Source organism: Scophthalmus maximus, chromosome 3 (genome assembly GCF_022379125.1).
Source record: "Scophthalmus maximus strain ysfricsl-2021 chromosome 3, ASM2237912v1, whole genome shotgun sequence".
In the NCBI taxonomy this organism is placed as follows: Eukaryota; Metazoa; Chordata; class Actinopteri; order Pleuronectiformes; family Scophthalmidae; genus Scophthalmus; species Scophthalmus maximus.
Genome location: NC_061517.1, coordinates 22,559,160 through 22,577,500, shown reverse-complemented (window position 1 = coordinate 22,577,500; position 18,341 = coordinate 22,559,160). Strand labels below are relative to the sequence as shown.

General features: G+C 42.9%; 1 protein-coding gene across 3 annotated transcripts in view; it reads left to right on the top strand.

Moving 5' to 3' along the window:
- Positions 1-18,184, top strand: part of cux2b (cut-like homeobox 2b) — an 80,141-nt gene extending 61,957 nt beyond the window's left edge. For 2 of the 3 annotated variants that reach the window (XM_035639186.2, XM_035639188.2), the window contains exons 5-22: positions 2,468-2,608; positions 2,839-2,998; positions 3,574-3,653; positions 4,053-4,119; positions 6,656-6,704; positions 7,394-7,498; positions 7,983-8,174; positions 8,270-8,328; positions 8,429-8,477; positions 8,638-8,737; positions 8,857-9,486; positions 10,558-10,659; positions 10,853-11,691; positions 12,714-12,879; positions 13,077-13,382; positions 13,474-13,662; positions 13,762-14,059; positions 14,245-18,184. In XM_035639186.2, coding sequence (XP_035495079.1) covers positions 2,468-2,608; positions 2,839-2,998; positions 3,574-3,653; positions 4,053-4,119; positions 6,656-6,704; positions 7,394-7,498; positions 7,983-8,174; positions 8,270-8,328; positions 8,429-8,477; positions 8,638-8,737; positions 8,857-9,486; positions 10,558-10,659; positions 10,853-11,691; positions 12,714-12,879; positions 13,077-13,382; positions 13,474-13,662; positions 13,762-14,059; positions 14,245-15,055 — 4,343 coding nt within the window. In that variant the 3' untranslated portion in view covers positions 15,056-18,184. The remainder of the gene's footprint in view (positions 1-2,467; positions 2,609-2,838; positions 2,999-3,573; positions 3,654-4,052; positions 4,120-6,655; positions 6,705-7,393; positions 7,499-7,982; positions 8,175-8,269; positions 8,329-8,428; positions 8,478-8,637; positions 8,738-8,856; positions 9,487-10,557; positions 10,660-10,852; positions 11,692-12,713; positions 12,880-13,076; positions 13,383-13,473; positions 13,663-13,761; positions 14,060-14,244) is intronic. The other variant, XM_035639187.2, reaches the window with a different exon arrangement.
- Positions 18,185-18,341: the final 157 nt, after the last annotated feature.

Genomic DNA, 18,341 nt, shown 5'->3' with positions numbered 1-18,341 from the left:
CGAGCAGTCAGATGGTCACACGGGTCATAAAAAATCTCCGGTTTGGCCAAATCTGGAAGAGAAAGCAGAGGGTGAACAGTAAAGTTAGTCCCTAAACTGTCAGTCGAAAAAATCCATCACAGTTTTCAGACTTCCTTCTTCAGTCTTGTATAGTTTTTCCTGTTCAGGGTTGGGTTATAATAAAGACTTTTCACTTTTAAATCCACAAATATTTGTTGTGTACTGAAAATAAACTGTTGGCTTTTTTTACAAACTGCAACATTTCCGACTGCTTGATTTTCTTGCCTTATTGGAATTTCATTGTCACCACATTCCCAGATCTCACCTATCACAACGTGAATAGAACTGGCAGTAGTTGGCATAGCTACAAAAATATGACCCTGGTTGTAGTAAACCAGATTTTTTTCTATAAAGGCAAACAGCTTCTTATTGTGGGTGAACAGATACATTCATGTTTCCACAATGAGAGCTGCACCCGTGTTTCACCAGAGAAAATTATGTATTAAATGTCCTGTGATTTATTAGCTTAAATGAGCTGCTGTTGCCCAATCAGTTATCATGACCTCAGAGCAGGCATCCAATCATCCGTAATTAAGATAAGGGATGAATTAAAAACTGAAGCGTTTACTTGCACCAGGAGTGATGTGACTCACCCAATGTACATAATGCCTCGTCAGCCGTCTTACACTTCATGATTAACAGGGATGTGAATGGTTGGGTTAGAATTGAATTCCTTGTCCATCCGAGGTTTCATTTGGCTGGTGTAGCATTAGATCTGCGCTAAAAAGAGGAAGGAGAATTAGAAGAGGTAGTGCTTCTTATTTGCTGCATCAATTAGTAAGTCTATTTTCCAAAGTTATCAGCAGTCTTTGTGGACTCTCCATCAGTAACTGTAGATCCCAGGACCCTGGAGAGCCTCTCTGTGGCTCTACTTTGATGGGGGTTAATTTTGTATACAGTCTTAAGTTATATCTCTTCACTTTAAATTTGACTTCACTTTACTCCCCTGGCACTGATTGATAATCCTGGCTTGTCCATGTGTGAGAGATCCCTTACAATCTCTGTCCTTTGATCATTAAAAGTTGAAAGGATATATGGGAAAGAGGCTGATAAAGTGATTTCTGTGACAGTGGGTCGATGGAATAGCAGTGCTTTAAGTCATCCTGTTTGTCTTGGAAGAGCTGTGCTCTTAATAGTGATGTCCCTTGTGACTGATGCAATATCTCCGCAGTTGGTGTAACAATGAATGCCGACAAAGTTTGACTGTAAACGGGCCTGGGAAAAATAGCTCAATCAATTAAATTGCCCAAAATGTTTTGTCTGATGAAAATGCAGATATGGCGAGTTGCAATGCAAGGCCAGGATTTCAACAAATTGCACTTTGCAGAAGTTTTTGGCTCTCTGATGAGCATTTATTTTTGTGGCCTGTCGGCTCCGAGTTTGCATTCTCTCAGTGACATCTGGCAAAGTTTAAACGTCTGTGGCTCCAACTTCTTATGAAAAGCCACTTCAGTCAGTGCCCATACTGAAGAAGGGATCCAATTGGGTTCCACACAGAAGTCTAAGATGAGTGGATGAAAGCTGTGGGAGAAAAGTTTGTGCAGCAAAGCAGCGATTTTCCTCCTCTTTTAGAGTTTTGAAGAGCTATGTGTGTGAGTATGTGTGCGCGTGGCTCTACATCTCGCCTCCCCCCCTTGTCAAGGAGCTCCCCTGAGCTTCCCTCTCTGTGCTTTGGCACTAGAAGTCACCTCCTTTGGTGTTCAGCAGGCAGGTACACAACAGGAGCAGCTCTCTCTCTCTGAGCTGTTGAACTTTTCGGGAGGGGAAGAAAGGGAAGGGGAAGATTAAAAACAGCCCTGTGATGTGGAGTGCCGAGCTGCCTCCTGAGAATTCCTGGCATAATAATTTAAATGATCAAATGATACAGAGGAGACTTGTTAGCTGAGAAACAGCCTCCTAGTTGGCCCCATGGGCCCGGTGCTGCCGCGCATGCATTGCAAAACAGCTCCTCTGTTGTGTTAAAGAATCCTGCCTTTTTTTCCTTTTTTTTTGCTCCCTTTTCAGGAGCAGACTTTTTCTCCACTTTGCCTAGGTGTATACTTGGGACTTAAGACTGTCACATATTCATGGCAGTCTTTTTGTCCTCATTCATCATCATGTGAGCAGACTCATTAGATTTGAACACGTGAAGGGTCGGAACAGCCCTTGTGTCATTCGGTCCAGCCTGTGAAATTTTCAAAGGAGCCCGAGCGGGGAAAGTCTAAGAGTCACTCTTTGGAAACAAGTCTCAGTGGAATAGTCTGCCTCTGTTGAAACTGCGATGCAGAAGACTCTGTAAAGTGCTTTACAGGCAGCGCACACAGTAAAACAGCTATTTTGCTTTTTTTGAAAAGTAGGAGTGTCTGGATATCATGTGAATCTTAGTAGTTTTTGTTCCTCAGAGATTTGTTTGTGTCTTTTTTCACAGATCCGGCTCCTGTGCTGGAGGCCTCACACACCCTGGAGGAAAGGCTGCAGCAGCTTCAGAGCCCGGCCCCAGACAGCTCGGCCCTGGTGCGAGAGATCAGCGGGCACTGGAAGAAACACTTGGAGTGCCTTGAAAGGACAGGTCAGGTCAAAATCATACACATTAAAGAGCTATACCACTTAAACAATAATGTTTTTTTTTTTTAATGCAGTGCTGCAGTTGCTGCTGTTGTATGTCTGAAGTTGATTTAAATGTACCAGTGTGAAAATAATTTCCTTATGATGACTATTTCAAATAAATGGATTCTCTCCTGGTTATCATCAGATCACTGTAGTGGCTAAACTCATAGCAACCTTTCCCTGCCCCCCCAGAGCCCACAAAGGACGGCCGTGTAGTCTCAGGGGCAGCAGTGACAGGAGAGGCCCCAGAATCAAGCTCTCCGGCCTCCCTGATGACCCCCAACAGCACACCAGCTCCTGGGGCCCCAAGCTCCCCACAGCCCAACTACCAGGACCAAGCTGAGGACCGAGGGTGATGAACTAGTTAACGCTTCGTTTACATGACGCAAAAAGAGACTGATTCTGACTGATCCTCCTTAAACACCTGTGCCACACAAAGTTCTTTTTACTTTTAGATATTTAACATTATCAAGCATTTAACTGTAATGTCTCAATTCTTTTTCCAATACATAGTTGTTTTCTGTCACTGTTTAAGCTAATTCAAGCAACAAGATTCAACTTTTTAGAGAAAAAAATAGATTCATTTCCATCAGTTTTTTCTCACCCTGTTGGGTCAGGCCTAAATTCTTCAGCTTGGCTAAATTTGCCTTTTTCAGGTTGTAGTGGGAAGTAAATCAGAAGCGTCTACTGCACTTAACAGACTGTTAAGTTGCCCCAAAAGGCCCTAACATATAACACACATTTGCTTTTTTGAATTGCCCTTTTTTCCTTTATTTTTCCATGAATTCTGCCTCTCATGCAATTCCAAGGTGGGAGGAGGTTTGGACTGACATTTTTTTGTTTGTTTGAAGACATACATTTGCATAATGTAGCTTTAAATGTGTGGACGTGGTGCAGTGAAGGAACTGACTGAGTTTGCTCTCTCAGGGAAGAGGAGGCGAGTGCTGATGTTAGTTTGGCTGACAGACTATCAGAGGCCGAGGAGAAGATCAAGGTTCTGCATTCATGTGAGCGGTTTTAAACACTGGCACGTACTGTAGCTGTAACATTTAATTTCCAACTATTAAAGAGCCAGTATGTGTATACTCGCTGTGCAGTGCCCCTTGCTGAAACACTGCTGCTTTGTTTATATAAATATACATGAAAACCAACACACTTTCACTGGGGGAGTTAGTGTTTGACCATATATAACAGTTTAATATCAGTTTTTAATTAATTATTTAACTATTAAAGATGTCCCTACTTTGGTTTCTACTAAAACTGACCTGTAATGGAGTGTGGAAAAGATATTAATCAATCCTGAATTTGCATTGGTAAATTAATTCAGGAATGTATCTTAAAGGTAAAAGTTAATTAGTGTGTACTATTCTTTTAAGTTAATATTCCCCATGTCTGCCTCTCACCAGCTTTGAACACTGCACAGACAGAGCTCCTGGACCTGCGGTGTCAATACAAGCAAGAGATGACGAAGAAGTAAGAGTCTACTTCAGATTTTTCATTTTTACTTCATTTCACATTTCTGTCAAACATTTGATACTTTTATACGGATTTTAAAGTACCTGTAGAACCCCTTTTGTACATTTAAACTTGTGCCTCCCTCCCCCCAATTTCAAATGCTTCAGCAGTTGAAATGCACATTCTAGCTCTTCAGGTGCTGAAGCTGCTCTTCTTTATTTCACTGCATAAACTCATGTCCAGTGTAGAGCTGAGGAATGCCATTGTAAAGGCAGCGAGTGAGAGTGACTCAGCCACTAATGCAGGTCGATGAGAGAGGTCTGTGTTTGCCTTCACCGGCAGCTGGGCCTTGACAGCCCTCAAGAAGAATTGCTCCATTTAAAGATTGCTTCAGAAAACACTCTACCTTGTCCTGGTCTTTGAGCGCAATGTATCCACCGCGCGGCTGAAATGAATCTGAGCTTGTATGAAGGATGTCGATAGACATTCAAAGCAAACACTCCTTTGTTTGGGTTGTGCTCCAGAGCACAGTCAGCCGCTGCTAATGGATTTTCCTCCCAGGCTTAATCCATGGCACAATTGAACTGATGTTTCTAGACCCACTGCCATCCATTTTGTTGGGTTGGACACCTTTTCAGTTTGGTCCTACCTTTCTAGTGCAGAAGCAGTTTTCAGCGACCTTCCCTGTGTGTGTGTGTGTGGGGGGGGGGGGGGGGGGGGGGGGGGGGGTTGTACTGATCACATTCCTCTGGCCTGACAGTAGCACCACTGACCCCAGAGCTCCAGCTGCAGTTGTCCGTCCCTGACCCCGAGCCACTGAACACCACGCTTGGCTCTATTACTCTCACTGACTGTTTCCTCAATGTTGATAAGAAAGACTATTTGTCTGCTTCGGCTTGAGCAGCTGAGCAGGTAATCAATACAAAACATTTTCTGTACTGCACAAGTTCATTAAACGTGGAGCTGACACCTGTTAGTGTTTGCTGTCAGTAGGGTGCCATATATCCTGGCCTTATTGATAGGACCGGGGCATGAGCAAGACCCTCTGAAACCAGGGCTGCACCACACAATGGGAATAGTTTAGGTTTGAGATGAGTCTCGGTGTCTGACTGATTTCACGTCTCACTCACTTGCTTTCTTGAGTGCTGGTGCCAAAATGATCCTACTGGATGACTAATATTTATTATCACACAGCCCGGTGTGAGACAATGGGAATGTGAATTTTAAAAAAGAGTAATATATTCTTTTAACATTTTTTTCTTTTGGTGAAACGGACTGCTGTGTCCTGAAACTTGAAGAAAACACACCAATGTGCATATTTTAATCAATCACAGCATCCTCATCAATTCATCCTTATCCACCTTTTGAAAAATCGGTCCCATGTGTGCAAAATAAAACTGTTGAACTTCAAACAAACCTCATGAATAATCCCGCTGAGTTCCTGTTTAAATTAGACTACTCTGATTATTAGATGTATGGAGGCGAGTTAGAGTTCAACCTCAGAAGAGTTCTGAGGATTCAAATCAGTATGAGCGTATGAATTTTTCTCTTGGCCAATAAATGGTTGGCTGATTACGCAGGGACATAAGTACAACTAAAGACAAGGACATCATGTCATTTGTCCAGGTCTCAGGGCCTTTTTTTACATTTCAAAATATACATATATATATATGTATATTTTGAAATGTAAAAATAGCATTTACATTTAATAAAGTATATAAAATGTACAAATACAATTTTAAACAAAAAACTGTAACCGTGTGAAATATTTTCTATGGGTATGTTCTCACACTGCAGGGACGTTGACTCTTGACCTCATTATTTCTAAAACTATGGCTTCAGTTTTGGGTTGATTTTCAGTTTTTGTTCAGACCTACAGAACACACTTTTTATCTCTCATAACTAATGTAACAAAACATTTTTCATTTGACAATTAACATGGTAATGATAATGATGAAGCATCCGGAACTGCTTTTTTGATTGATTATAATTTCCTTATATATGTTTTATTATTTCCAAATTACTGTAATTTGTAACAGTACAATATTTTTTACAGGGATTTAAAACTTCTGTGTTTTTCTTTCTCCCAGGCATGAGTTTTAGGGATTTGCAGTTTCACTGTCAGTGACCAAGCATATGTATATTATGAACAGAGACTTTGAAACAAGAACAAGTGTACAGTGCAGTACAGTTCAATGATAAGTTAATTAACTACCAAACATATGGTGTAGTTTTCCGGCATTTTTTATTTTTTTGTTTTTCATCTAAATCTGTTTTCACTGGTCATGTTTCCTGTCACAGCCGCTGGTTTGGTTTAAGCCCTAAAAGTAATTTATATCTGAATTTCCGGAAAAATATATAGAGAAAATGTTTACAATTTTTGAATAACCTACTAACCATTTATGACTTGGTAATGTGTTTTGGAATTAATTAGATAAATATTAGGATGTGTCTATAATGTGTCTTATTTCTTTGTGTGTTTGCTTCGCATTGGAAAGTGAGAGTATCTCCTCAGTAATCTTGGGTTTCTCTGTCTGTGTTCTCTGTGTTCCAGGGCAGGGGAGGTCGACGCCATCATGGCAAATCTCGAGAAAGCAAACCAGGTGAGTACAGTTGTCTTCTGCACTCCTCTGATTGAGATGCTCCTTCTTTGAGGTAATCACTCCTGCAATCAAGCCCTGGCTTTAATTAGACACTCTCCGTCCTGTGTCTTCTCCCACCCACCCCCCCAACCCCCCCGAGTGTGTGATTAGCGAGTATAAACTTGATCCCCCGTCGGTGGGTACACTATGGCAGCACGGCTCCACTCAGCAGAGAACAGGAGACTACCGTGCGCGATTGATACCAGAGCGCCGAACGCCAGGGTTCTTAGTTATCTCATTGCCTTGATTGCCTCCTATCCTGGTGATACCTCTTCGCTTCTGCTCCTTTCTTCTCCCCTCTGCTTTTCTCTCTCACACTCTCTGCCTCACTCTGCCGCTCTCTGCCAGCAGCTCCTGGATAAATGTTCTCAAAACGAATCATTAATTAGCAGACCGGGTGTGACAGAGCAGGTAAACAGTTTGGGGAATAAAGTGGGCCGACTAAGCAGCACCCTCAGCAGAATAAACTGGTGGCTGCACTCGTCTGCTTGGGCCCCTGCTCTGTTTTCACTCAGCTCTAAACATTTCACGGCGAGGGTGCCGCCTTTGATTTATGTACAGGATATGCTCTCACCTTGATCATCTCATTAGCCGACTGATGTGGCTGCTGCATGAAAACTGTAACACTGTGATACAATGTCTTTGCACAGAGAGCGGAAATGGCTCAGAGGGAAGTGGAGAGGCTAAAGCTGCAGATAGCCAGTGGCCAGAGTGCCACCACGGGGAATTGCCATCCAGCAGTGGGTACTAGCAGGGTAAGGATAATGGGACATCATGTATGAAATACTGTACATACATTGTTCAAAGAAATGTAAAATTTATTCAAGTATGCTCCTGAAGTACATAGTCGACATACTTGAGGACTGTCGTTATATTGTACTTTGTCCATCAGCTCCACTACATTTCAGAGACAAATGCTGTACCTTTTACTTTACACATTTATTTGACACCTAGAGTTACTAGTTACTTTTAGATTTTACACACAAAACATATGATCAATGTCAAAATAGTATGTCTTGTTAAAAACAACCTACCCAACAATATTGAAATAAATAGAAATATTGCCTCTAATATATCATTATCAGATACAGTCACATGAATGAAAATATAGTGTTAATTGTTACCCCATCACCATCATTTCCCACTTTCCACCTCTCTGAATAACATCAGCAATTGGTTGTGATTCACTGGCTGTGCTTTTTCTTTCCTCTGGTCACATCCTCTCTCTCACCCTGTCAGGAGAAGATTGAGAAGGGCGAGGTGTTGCCCTCGCAGTTGGAGGCCGCCCTGCTGGCTAAAGACACCGAAATCCTCCGCCTCCTTGAAAACATTCAGCGGCTGCAGTTCACTCTGCAGGAAGTTCAGGAGACGTCGGCCAATCAGATGCTGGAGCTGGAACGCCAGTTGGCCTATAAGACTGAAGCTATTGAGGTGAGAGGCACTGACACATGAGAAGCAACTTTCTCGATTCTCAGTGACTCTGACAAATAACTAATATAAAATTCTCCTTCTTTTTTCCATTGCAGAGATTAGAAGCTAAACTGCAATCCCAGATTGACTATGAAGAGATTAAAACTGAACTCAGGTGATGATTTGGTGTGGATCCAACGTGTAACTCATTCATAATGATTTGAATTTAAATCCACAAGCATTGACTCTCCCTGCGTGTTTGTTTCTGTCCATAGTATCCTGAAGGTAATGAAGCTGGCTTCAGCTAATGGCGGCTCGTCTCAGGTAAACATGTTCCTGCACCATCTTGTTGTTCACGCAGCAGTTGTAAATAGACACCAGAAAACTTCACTCCGGATCCATTATAGGGTTATCTAAAGCTGGTGTAATTCATTAATCGGAAATTTAACAGCTTTTGTGTGTATGTGTATGTTTGTGTATGTAGGAGTCTGCCAAGGCTGCAGAGGTTCTATTGCTGGATAAAGAGGCCTTTCTTCCATCTCACAAATACCTGGTGGATAAGGCTCGAATTTTGCATAACAATGGTAAAATTGCTCATTGGTTTTTGGGAGTCAGTGTTTTTCAGACTTAAACCTCTTTGCATAAACTGAGTAGTCCGTGTTTGCAAGGCTAGGGTTATTGAAAATGTGCTTTCTGTCACCAGATGACGACCAGTCGGATGATGCAGGAAGGGAGACAGGCCGACCACCCAACTCCCACTCATCCTCCTCTCAGTTCAATGGCCATGGCTCCCCCAGCCCAGGCCCCCCCGCCTTGGACGGCTCCTCCTCCAGCCATGATTTGCCTCGTCCCTTCTCTGTGTCGCCATGCTCCGGGGACCGACATTCAGGAGATCACATCCTCCACAAGCAGCTCCTTTCCCCACACTTTAAAAGGGAAGGGCTCATGGCTTTCCCCACGGCCCTCTATGCAGCCAAAGTTGCCCTCATGTCAGCGACTCAAGGGTCTGCAGCGGCCAGTAGTGTGGACGCTGGCTTGCCCAGCGACCAGTCAGAAAGCGGCAGCTCAACTGCAGGAGACGAGGACCAACTGGACACGGCCGAGATTGCCTTCCAGGTGAAGGAGCAGCTGCTAAAACATAACATTGGCCAGCGCGTGTTTGGCCACTATGTGCTGGGCCTCTCCCAGGGCTCGGTCAGTGAAATCCTAGCAAGACCCAAACCCTGGAGGAAGCTGACTGTGAAAGGCAAAGAGCCTTTTATTAAGATGAAGCAGTTCCTCTCTGATGACCAGAACATCCTGGCACTTAGGACCATCCAGGTCCGCCAGAGAGGTGAGTGCAAATGACAGTGACAAGATAGGAAATATTAAAAAAACTTGCAGTGTCAGGTAGGATTGTGGGGTACAGTGCTTGGCCACTTGCGAAAAACCGCTTTGTACATTTGAACACATTCATACTGAAAAATACCAATATGACTAGTAGCATGAACAAGCAAGTTGCCGACATTTGATATATAGTTTTTTTTCTAAACCAATTCTAAGCATGACTGTTAGTGTGCCACCTTCCCTTATATAATGAATTTACCATTTTCCTTTAGTTGCATGCTTTATCACAGATAATGTGTCTTATGTGAATTATGTAGGGCTCAAAAAAGACTTGCTGTCCATAATATATAAAGTTTTTAATATAGCTGTTATGGTGCCTGGCAAAACCATGTTTTTCTGCTGTTGATATTGACACGAGTAAAATATTTTTTTATATAGTGTAAGTATTGAAAAACACACATCAATGTCAATGCCAGTGCACAAGGTGACACATTCATTCATTACCATAAACACATACTGTAGCTTATTTTGTTGAGTCTTTGTTAAACATGAATTTAAAAAAAATATTTATTTAAAACTTAAACAAGGGAAAAAAAGGAGAGCTGGTTAATATTTAATTTTAACCAACATTAACCAGTGGTCATCAACAAACAGCAGTGCTTTACTATAATAAACTCTATCCTGCAGCCTTGTTGTCTTTAAAATAAGGGATTAAGTAACCTGGTGAAACAGGTGTCACCATAGTTGGTACCCAAATAAGAACTAGGCTGTCTTTTGAGGGTGCTCTTGGACCTGAGTACGTTTAAACCTTCTAATCTACTTGGACCTCATCCCTGACTTCTTCACGGCTTCCTCTGCCATGTTACTTTTAAACTTTGTTTTCTCCCTAGATTCACAGCTTTTGAAAGTTGAGCTTCCCGTATACTGCAACCTCAGACAGCACGCGCTCAAAGGCAGCCATTGATCTACCAGTCAAAAGCAAAGCCTTGGAACTGCTCTCTGATCAACCATCCCACTCACCCCCCCTCCTCTTTCCTCTCGCTCCATCTCTATCTCTTTCTGTTACCCTCTGTGGCAGGGAGCATCACTCCGCGCATCCGAACTCCTGAAACTGGGTCAGATGATGCCATTAGGAATATCCTGGAGCAGGCCAAGAAGGAGATCCAATCCCAAAGGGGAGGTGAGGATTGAGCTGCAAGTCATAAATCATAACAGAAAACCATATTGATTGATTTTTTTTTTTTAATTGAGAATAATGTTGACAATTTGTATTAAACATTTTGATCTATTACTATATACACTTTTTATGCATATAAAGTGAAAAGATGATTTGAGTGTGCATCAATGTCAACATGTTGCTCTTTCTTGTTCAGGGGATGGCAAGTCATCTCTGCACAGCTCATCAGGCAGAAGCAGTAATGGAGCAGGCAGCAGCTCTGATGAAACCATAAAGAACATCTTAGAACAGGCCAAGAGGGAGATGGAGGCCCAGCAGCAGGCCCTGATGGAGATGGAGGTCTGTGGTAGGGCCTCGACTGCCAGTTCAGGAGCACAGGTGGAACGTCTAGGGCCCCCAGAACGCTCCAGGGGCCTGCCTTTACCCATCTCCATCAAACAGGAGGAAGGGGGCTGCGTTACCGTGTGCATGGCCAACCCTGTCAGCAGCCCACAAACACCCCTCAGTGTGCTCTCCCCTGCCGCCTTTGTCCAGAACATCATCCGCAAAGTCAAGTCAGAAATCGGGGAAGCGGGCACCTACTTCGATCAGCACTGGTCACAGGAGCGGGGGTCGATGGGGCTCGGTGGCGGAGGTAGCTCTCGGCCCTTCAATTCTGTCTCTCCTTCCTTGTCGTCCTCCTCCTCTGGGCCCTCTACCTTGCCCCGCCCCTGGCCCCGTCTGGAGAACGGCGAGTGTCTCCCCAACAGTGAGGAGGCCTCTGCTGCTGAGGACGAGCTGGGACTCAGCCGGCCGGTGGAGGTGAAGGTGGAGTCGGATACATCTGTAAGCGGCGAGTCCCCAGGACCTGGTCCAGGACGCCTATCCTACTACCCAGCCTACATCCCCCGTGCCCTCAAGCCTACCGTGCCGCCGCTGACGCCAGAGCAGTATGAGATGTATATGTACCGAGAGGTGGACACCATTGAGCTGACCAGGCAGGTGAAGGAGAAGCTGGCAAAGAACGGCATCTGTCAGAGGATCTTTGGTGAAAAGGTCAGATGTTGATCCTTCATATTAACAAATGAATCCTGCAATAAAAAAAACTTTCCTTACAGTTAGAAATAAGAGAGAACATTGATTAAATATTGAAATATTTTCATGGGTAATAGTGTTTAAATGTAACATTCAGTTATCTTCTCTCTCTATAAGAAGCAGATTCCTTTTAAAGTATTATCTCACAAATAGGTCTAGATCATCAGACATCATGAAATATTAGACTTGGGTAACCTAAGTAAACAAAAACACTTCAATTAAAAAAAGTACACAAAAAATTGATAATAGCCTTTTACATTTTGGTTTGGTTCTTTATCTCTGTTAGAGTTGTTTGGCACTGAGCAGAGGTCATTTCCCATAATTAGTCTTGATCATCCCCACACCACAGCTCAGATGTTTACATCTCTTTGGATGTTCTGTTGTAGTCTTTTATGGCTTCCCGGATGAGTTGTACCTGCTCTCTTGGAGAGACGCTGGTCACAAGTTTTACCTTAGCATAGTATTCTCCATATACTGCTGTTCTGTAAGCCTTTCCAGACTGAGACTTCATCAGCTAATCTCTTCTGGAATATTCTTTGTGGCATAGTGTGCTTGTAGGAATTTTGTGATGATTAGTTGCGGTGGTGAGTCTGATGGTAAGGTTGATTTGGGGTATTCAACTATCTGTCTCTGTTCAAAAACAAAAAGAAGAAGAAAGTAATTCTGCCATTTTGTAATACCCCCTGTTGATTTATGATCATACCTTTTTTTTTTACAGTAAATTACATCGCAATCAATTTTTTTTCTTACCTCCATGATATGTGCGCCAAGTTTGACTGACAGTAGATGCTGTTCTTGTCGTCATCATAAACATTTGTGCAGTGTTGCTTCCCTCTAGTGGATGTAATGTGAAAGTGGCCATGTATTAAGTACAACAAGATTTCCTTCTTTCATGAAAATAATTTGGAAAATAAATCAGTGACGTGCATTTTATCCATTTATTGTGAGTATTTTCAACTGAACCTGTGGTTGTATGGGCACAGGTGCTGGGGCTTTCTCAGGGCAGCGTGAGCGACATGCTGTCTCGGCCCAAACCCTGGAGCAAGCTAACCCAGAAAGGCAGGGAGCCCTTCATCCGCATGCAGCTGTGGTTACTCGACCAGTTAGGTCAGAGCCTCAGCCAGCCCCCAAACCAGGGCCATGCTCAGGGTAAGACTGCAGTTGGTAACATACACTCTTCACAACAGGAATGGACAAGCAATAATCCTATTTAAGAAGTTGCATTAACAACATATCAAACAAAAATATACAAAATTTGAAAAAATTAAATTGTTGTTCACTCTACATACATACTGGCTACCAGACTATAGGGCTTACTGTTATTTTGTGATGCCTCCCATCTCTAGATAAAAGCCCAGTGACGGCCCAGTCTTCCCCCTCCCCGCCCCCTAGCCCAGTGGATAGCCACCCAAGTCCACAGGTGGAGCCTGTCAGCCTCTCCCTGGAGAGCAGCAAGGAGAACCAGCAGCCTGAGAGCCTAGGGCTGGGGCTGCCCCCCCACCCAGAGGGAGGGAAACCCACTCCCAGCCTCATGGCCTTGCATCAGACCACAAACCCACTGGGCATCCAGGAACTGGTGGCCATATCTTCTGAGCTGGACACCTATGCCATCACCAAGAAGGTCAAGGAGGTGCTAACAGACAACAACCTAGGTTTGTAAGAGTTCACACTGTGGAATTAAGCTGAAACTCCTTATGAATGCAGAAGTCCTACATTCACTGTGTATTTTTTCTTTCCTCCCAGGCCAGCGTCTTTTTGGGGAAACCATCCTGGGTCTGACCCAAGGCTCTGTGTCAGACCTGCTCTCTAGGCCCAAACCTTGGCACAAACTCAGCCTGAAAGGCAGGGAGCCGTTTGTCCGCATGCAGCTGTGGCTCAATGATCCTCACAATGTAGACAAGCTGAGGGCCATGAAGAAGTTGGAGAAGAAAGGTGTGCATAGTAATAAAAATAAACACGATAATAATAACGATGATTTCTTTCAGTTCAGGTTTGAGAATTTGTTGGTGTTTTGTAATCCCTTTATGCCAGATATCACTGTCTTCCCTCCAGCCTATCTGAAAAGGCGCTACGGGCTGCTGAGCACTGGCTCGGACAGCGACTCACCCAGTACTCGTTCCGAGTGTGTGAGTCCAGCCTTGGTCTCGCTGGACCTGTGCCCTTACAGCCAGGTGAAGAAGGCCCGGGTGGTGCTGGGAGCTGAGGAGAAGGAAGCCTTGAGGAAGGCCTACCTGCTGGAGCCCTACCCCTCCCAGAACACGATCGAGATGCTGGCCTCCCAGCTCAACCTAAAGACCAACACTGTCATCAACTGGTTCCACAACTACAGGCCAGTCTACCTTTGTGAACTTTGCTAATGGCTACCTGTGATTTTTTTCATTATGACTATACTTTTACTTTAAACTGCAACTGAATGCCTGAAATGTAAAGAAGAAAAAATGACGTAGATATCCTGTGACACTACAGTTTGCCTTTTAAGTGACTGTCTAACAAGAAGGATTTGTTCTTGTGCAGGTCCAGGATGCGACGGGAGGTGCTGATGGAGGGTCTGCCAGACAATGATACAGATGCTGAGCACCACAGCTACTCCCCCTCGGTGACGCGGAGCCCCCACTCTGATGGAGAGGAGAGGAGGCTGCAGAAGCCCTCAGGACACATCCACTCCAGCCTTCCTCTCAGCGCCAACACAGCACTGCCTCACGTCAAACAGGAAGCAATAGACAGGGAAGACGAGGGGGAAGACGTAAAGGAGGGCTCCCTGAAACAGTCAAGAGTTCAGTGTTTTTCTACAGCAGGACCATTCCCGCAGCTGAAAAGTGAGCACGAGGACAACGCTGGCTGTCGTGAGACCCACTTGGCTAACCAGAGCCTGAGGCACGAAGAGGGGGTGAGCAGCCAAGCTCAAGGGCTCTACCCGGGCGCAGTCTCCATAGATGGACCCCAAAGAGCCAGTCAGTCCAGGCATGAGGGGGAAGATGCTGGAAAGTCACCCGTTGACCCAGTCAGCTTCAAGGCTTCGTCAGAGCCCTGCCGTAGCAGCCTGGAAGTCTCCCTGAACTCCCCCTCTGCTGCATCCTCACCCGGCCTCATGATGTCAGTCTCCCCCATCCCTTCCTCCTCTGCTCCCATATCGCCCTCGCTGCCCAATCCGCCCTCAACAAGCACCAATCATAGCCTGGACCCTAACCAGATCCCTCCCTTCCAAAGCCCCAAACTCAACAGAAGCACTCTGAGACGCAATGAAAAAATGGCCAACCTCAATAACATCATCCATAGGCTAGAGAGAGCAGCCAACCGAGAAGAAACACTGGAATGGGAGTTTTAAGCCCCCCCTTACTTGTATCTAGTCCTGATGACCCTCGCGCCAGACAGGGGAGTCTTCAGGGGAGAATCTTTCTGAAGACTTTAAACGGAGCCTGGACCCGGAAGGCCTGTTCTCTCACACTGAAAACTGATAGGAAACGGGAATGCAGAGCTAAACATATGGCTAAACTCCCTGGAAGAACTCGAAAGTGAACAAACTAAAAAAGATTTATAAATGTGTATTTGTTTTTGTTTTTGATAATGCGTACTACTTTGAAATATATGTGACAGCATTAGCTGTTGTTTTACCTTTTGGACTTAACATGAAGACTTTTGCAGCTATGGTGTCATAAAATGTACACTGAAGTTCTGTAGATTGCCACTGGGTGAGATTAAAAAAAGACCCTTGTCTTAAGCCATTAAAAGCACTATAACTATTTGAAAAGAGACATTGACCAAATTTGCTACTTTTTGAATAGCAATTTTTCAGATTTTGTCTGTAAGACTGGACAGTTTAAGTCAAGTAACATGAAATCCTATTACTGACTGAGGGATAGTCCTTTACGACTCTAAATATTCAACATCTTGTATGTATTAAGTTTCTCTGTGATATGTTTTGAAATATTTGTAACTCACATGTATAAAATGTGGTTGTACATGTTGTAGAATTGTCTGCAATAGCCTTCTCTAAACCTGATGTAGCATGGTACTCACCTGACCCTGTTATCCTCTGTAGTTAGTCACCTGTGATTATACTTGAGTGAAAACAAGATAAAAAAAAGTTGAAAACCCTGCAAAATATAAGAAAAAAGTAAACGTTAAATCTAATAAGTAGAGTAATTTTTAGTGTTTTTTTTTCCCGTTTTTAAAAAAATAATCCTTGAGGTTTACAGTTTAGGGCCCTTGTGCTTTTGGTGGCACAGTTTACACGATTTCTTTCAGACTTACCTCTCTGACCCTCTTAAGGCACTGGTTCGCAGACTGTAACAGGCCAAGACACAGGACACCTGGTTTACCTCAGATTATGTTGATGCACATCATGCTGTGAACATGCGTTTCATTCTTATACATAAACATGACCCACGCTTATTTGAACAAATGGGGAGGAATGTACTTGTATCATGCCTCGGACGTGCAGAGATAAAACACATGGAGAGCTTCTAACAAGCAAAATCAGTGTGTAACAAATATGCTGCTGTTTGTAGAGACGGGGAGCTAGTAAATCTTGTGTTTTTTGCTCCTCACTCACTGGATTGAGTGCACTTTCTCAAAATGCGTCTTTCACTGTAGCTAGAATAAGGTGTACTTTATCAAACAACTTGACCTCTAAGTACTGAGATGCTGTTTAGCTGAACAGTTTGATAAAAGGTTGCCAGGAGGGCTGAGAATTGACTTCCTTTGTTTTTTGAGAGCATGATACACATGGTATGGCCTCTCATCAACATGAAAACATTCGATCCGTAGGTACGCTATATTCAAGGACACAAAAGGTTACAGGTATCCCCTCATATTATCTTTAACCACTTGTGTATTGTGTCTGTAAAAGTTTCTTTGTCATGCTTGCAAAATGTTCTTTATGTATTTTGCCTCTATTTTATACTCAGAACAGTTAACTAGATATTCAATACCTCGTGTATGAACTACTTACAGCACTTAGATTTTTGATAATTGTGAGGACTCAAGAAAAATTTCAAATATCAACATTATCCTAACTTAGTGTCCACAAGTCTTTGCCTTTACTGTATCGTTGAAGTTGGTAGTAAACACTTGCACATGTCTACATAGTTCAGAGGACTTGAATTGTATTATGTAGAGATATATATTACACATTTACTAAAAAAGATAATATCTTACATTCTTGGAACAAAATGTGCTGATTATATTGAGATAGAGTGTACAGATTTAATAAACCAAACCCATTCAAGCCAGTTCTGGTCTGGCAAGCTTGCCCACGTTTTAGACCTTTTCTCAGGGTAGTCTTGCTTTTTAAAGCTTTACTGAAACAGTTGCTCTCATCAGTGGTTCTGAAAATGATGAAACATGTGGTGTAGAGAATGACTTCATTATATGTTAAATAGGCCTGTGGAAGCTCTAAGTATATGGGAATTGTAACTTTTCACAGGAAACAGTGATTTGTTAGAGAGTTGTTGCTGTTTGTAATAAATTACACAGATGTGTCAGAGTACAGCGCAGATTGGAACCACCAGGATGAGGCTGATGGGTCGCATTATTTTAGCTCAGTAGACTTTAATCTCTAAAATACTGTTCTTGTTTTCTCTTGGAGCCTCAAAAGATTTTTTCTCTGGTTTTGGTACCACCATTTTTTGTGCATAATATACTGTATTATTAGAAGTTGCATTTCTTTCATTGAAGTTTCATCACCTTTCATGGTAACATCGTATGATTGAAAAAGAAATGTATTTACCCAGACCATTATATCTTCATGTAAAGCTCATCTCATTGTTTTGCATGCAAATCCGTTCTGGTCACATGACAAGGTTGACAAGGATAGACTGTGTTTTTGTGTTCTTCTTACACAAAGACATTGAATCAGCACTTAAAGTCTTTTTTTTTAACATTAGTGAAGTCCATGCATGATACAACTGGTGAATTTGGCTCACACAGGGCCATCATGACTCCAGTCCAATCAGAACTAAAAAAAATACTCAGTAAACATTGCTAGCAGTAAATTTAAAATCAAGATTATTTGTGCCATATCATTTGCCTCATGCACTATCCTCATAGGAGAAATGCCTTGTGGTAACGTGTGATCTAAGAGGGGTGTAGGGCTTTTTCTCACCAGGTTCAGAAAAAAAAGCTAAGCTTTTTTTGTAACAACAGCCCCACACATTAAATTCATTTCATTTTATAATTGACATTTGTCACTAAATAATGAGGAAATTGGTCAGCAAAATTTGAATGAGTGCATTCAGAGTTGTTAAACAGACAATTTACAATCTGATACTGAGGGTTCGTCACGAAGACAACGTTTCAGCTGTGAGACAAGAAAGGGAATTTCCTGCAGACTTAAATAACGGTCTAATGCCTCACATGTCAGGCTATTAAATGTTAAATACTGGACAAAAGTATGCCAAGCGTCTTGGAATTGAATTTGCATATGTAAGCCATCAACCAATACATAATTGTTTAAGATCCTGCTGTGTTGTGTTTTTATTTCTTCATGGTGAGGAATGCGCACATTCCAAAGGACCGAAAATAAATGAATAAACGAACTGCAATTTGGTGTATGAATCGAAAACACCGTGTAATCTTTTTCACACGGTACCCTTCCTTTGCACGTTTTCGAC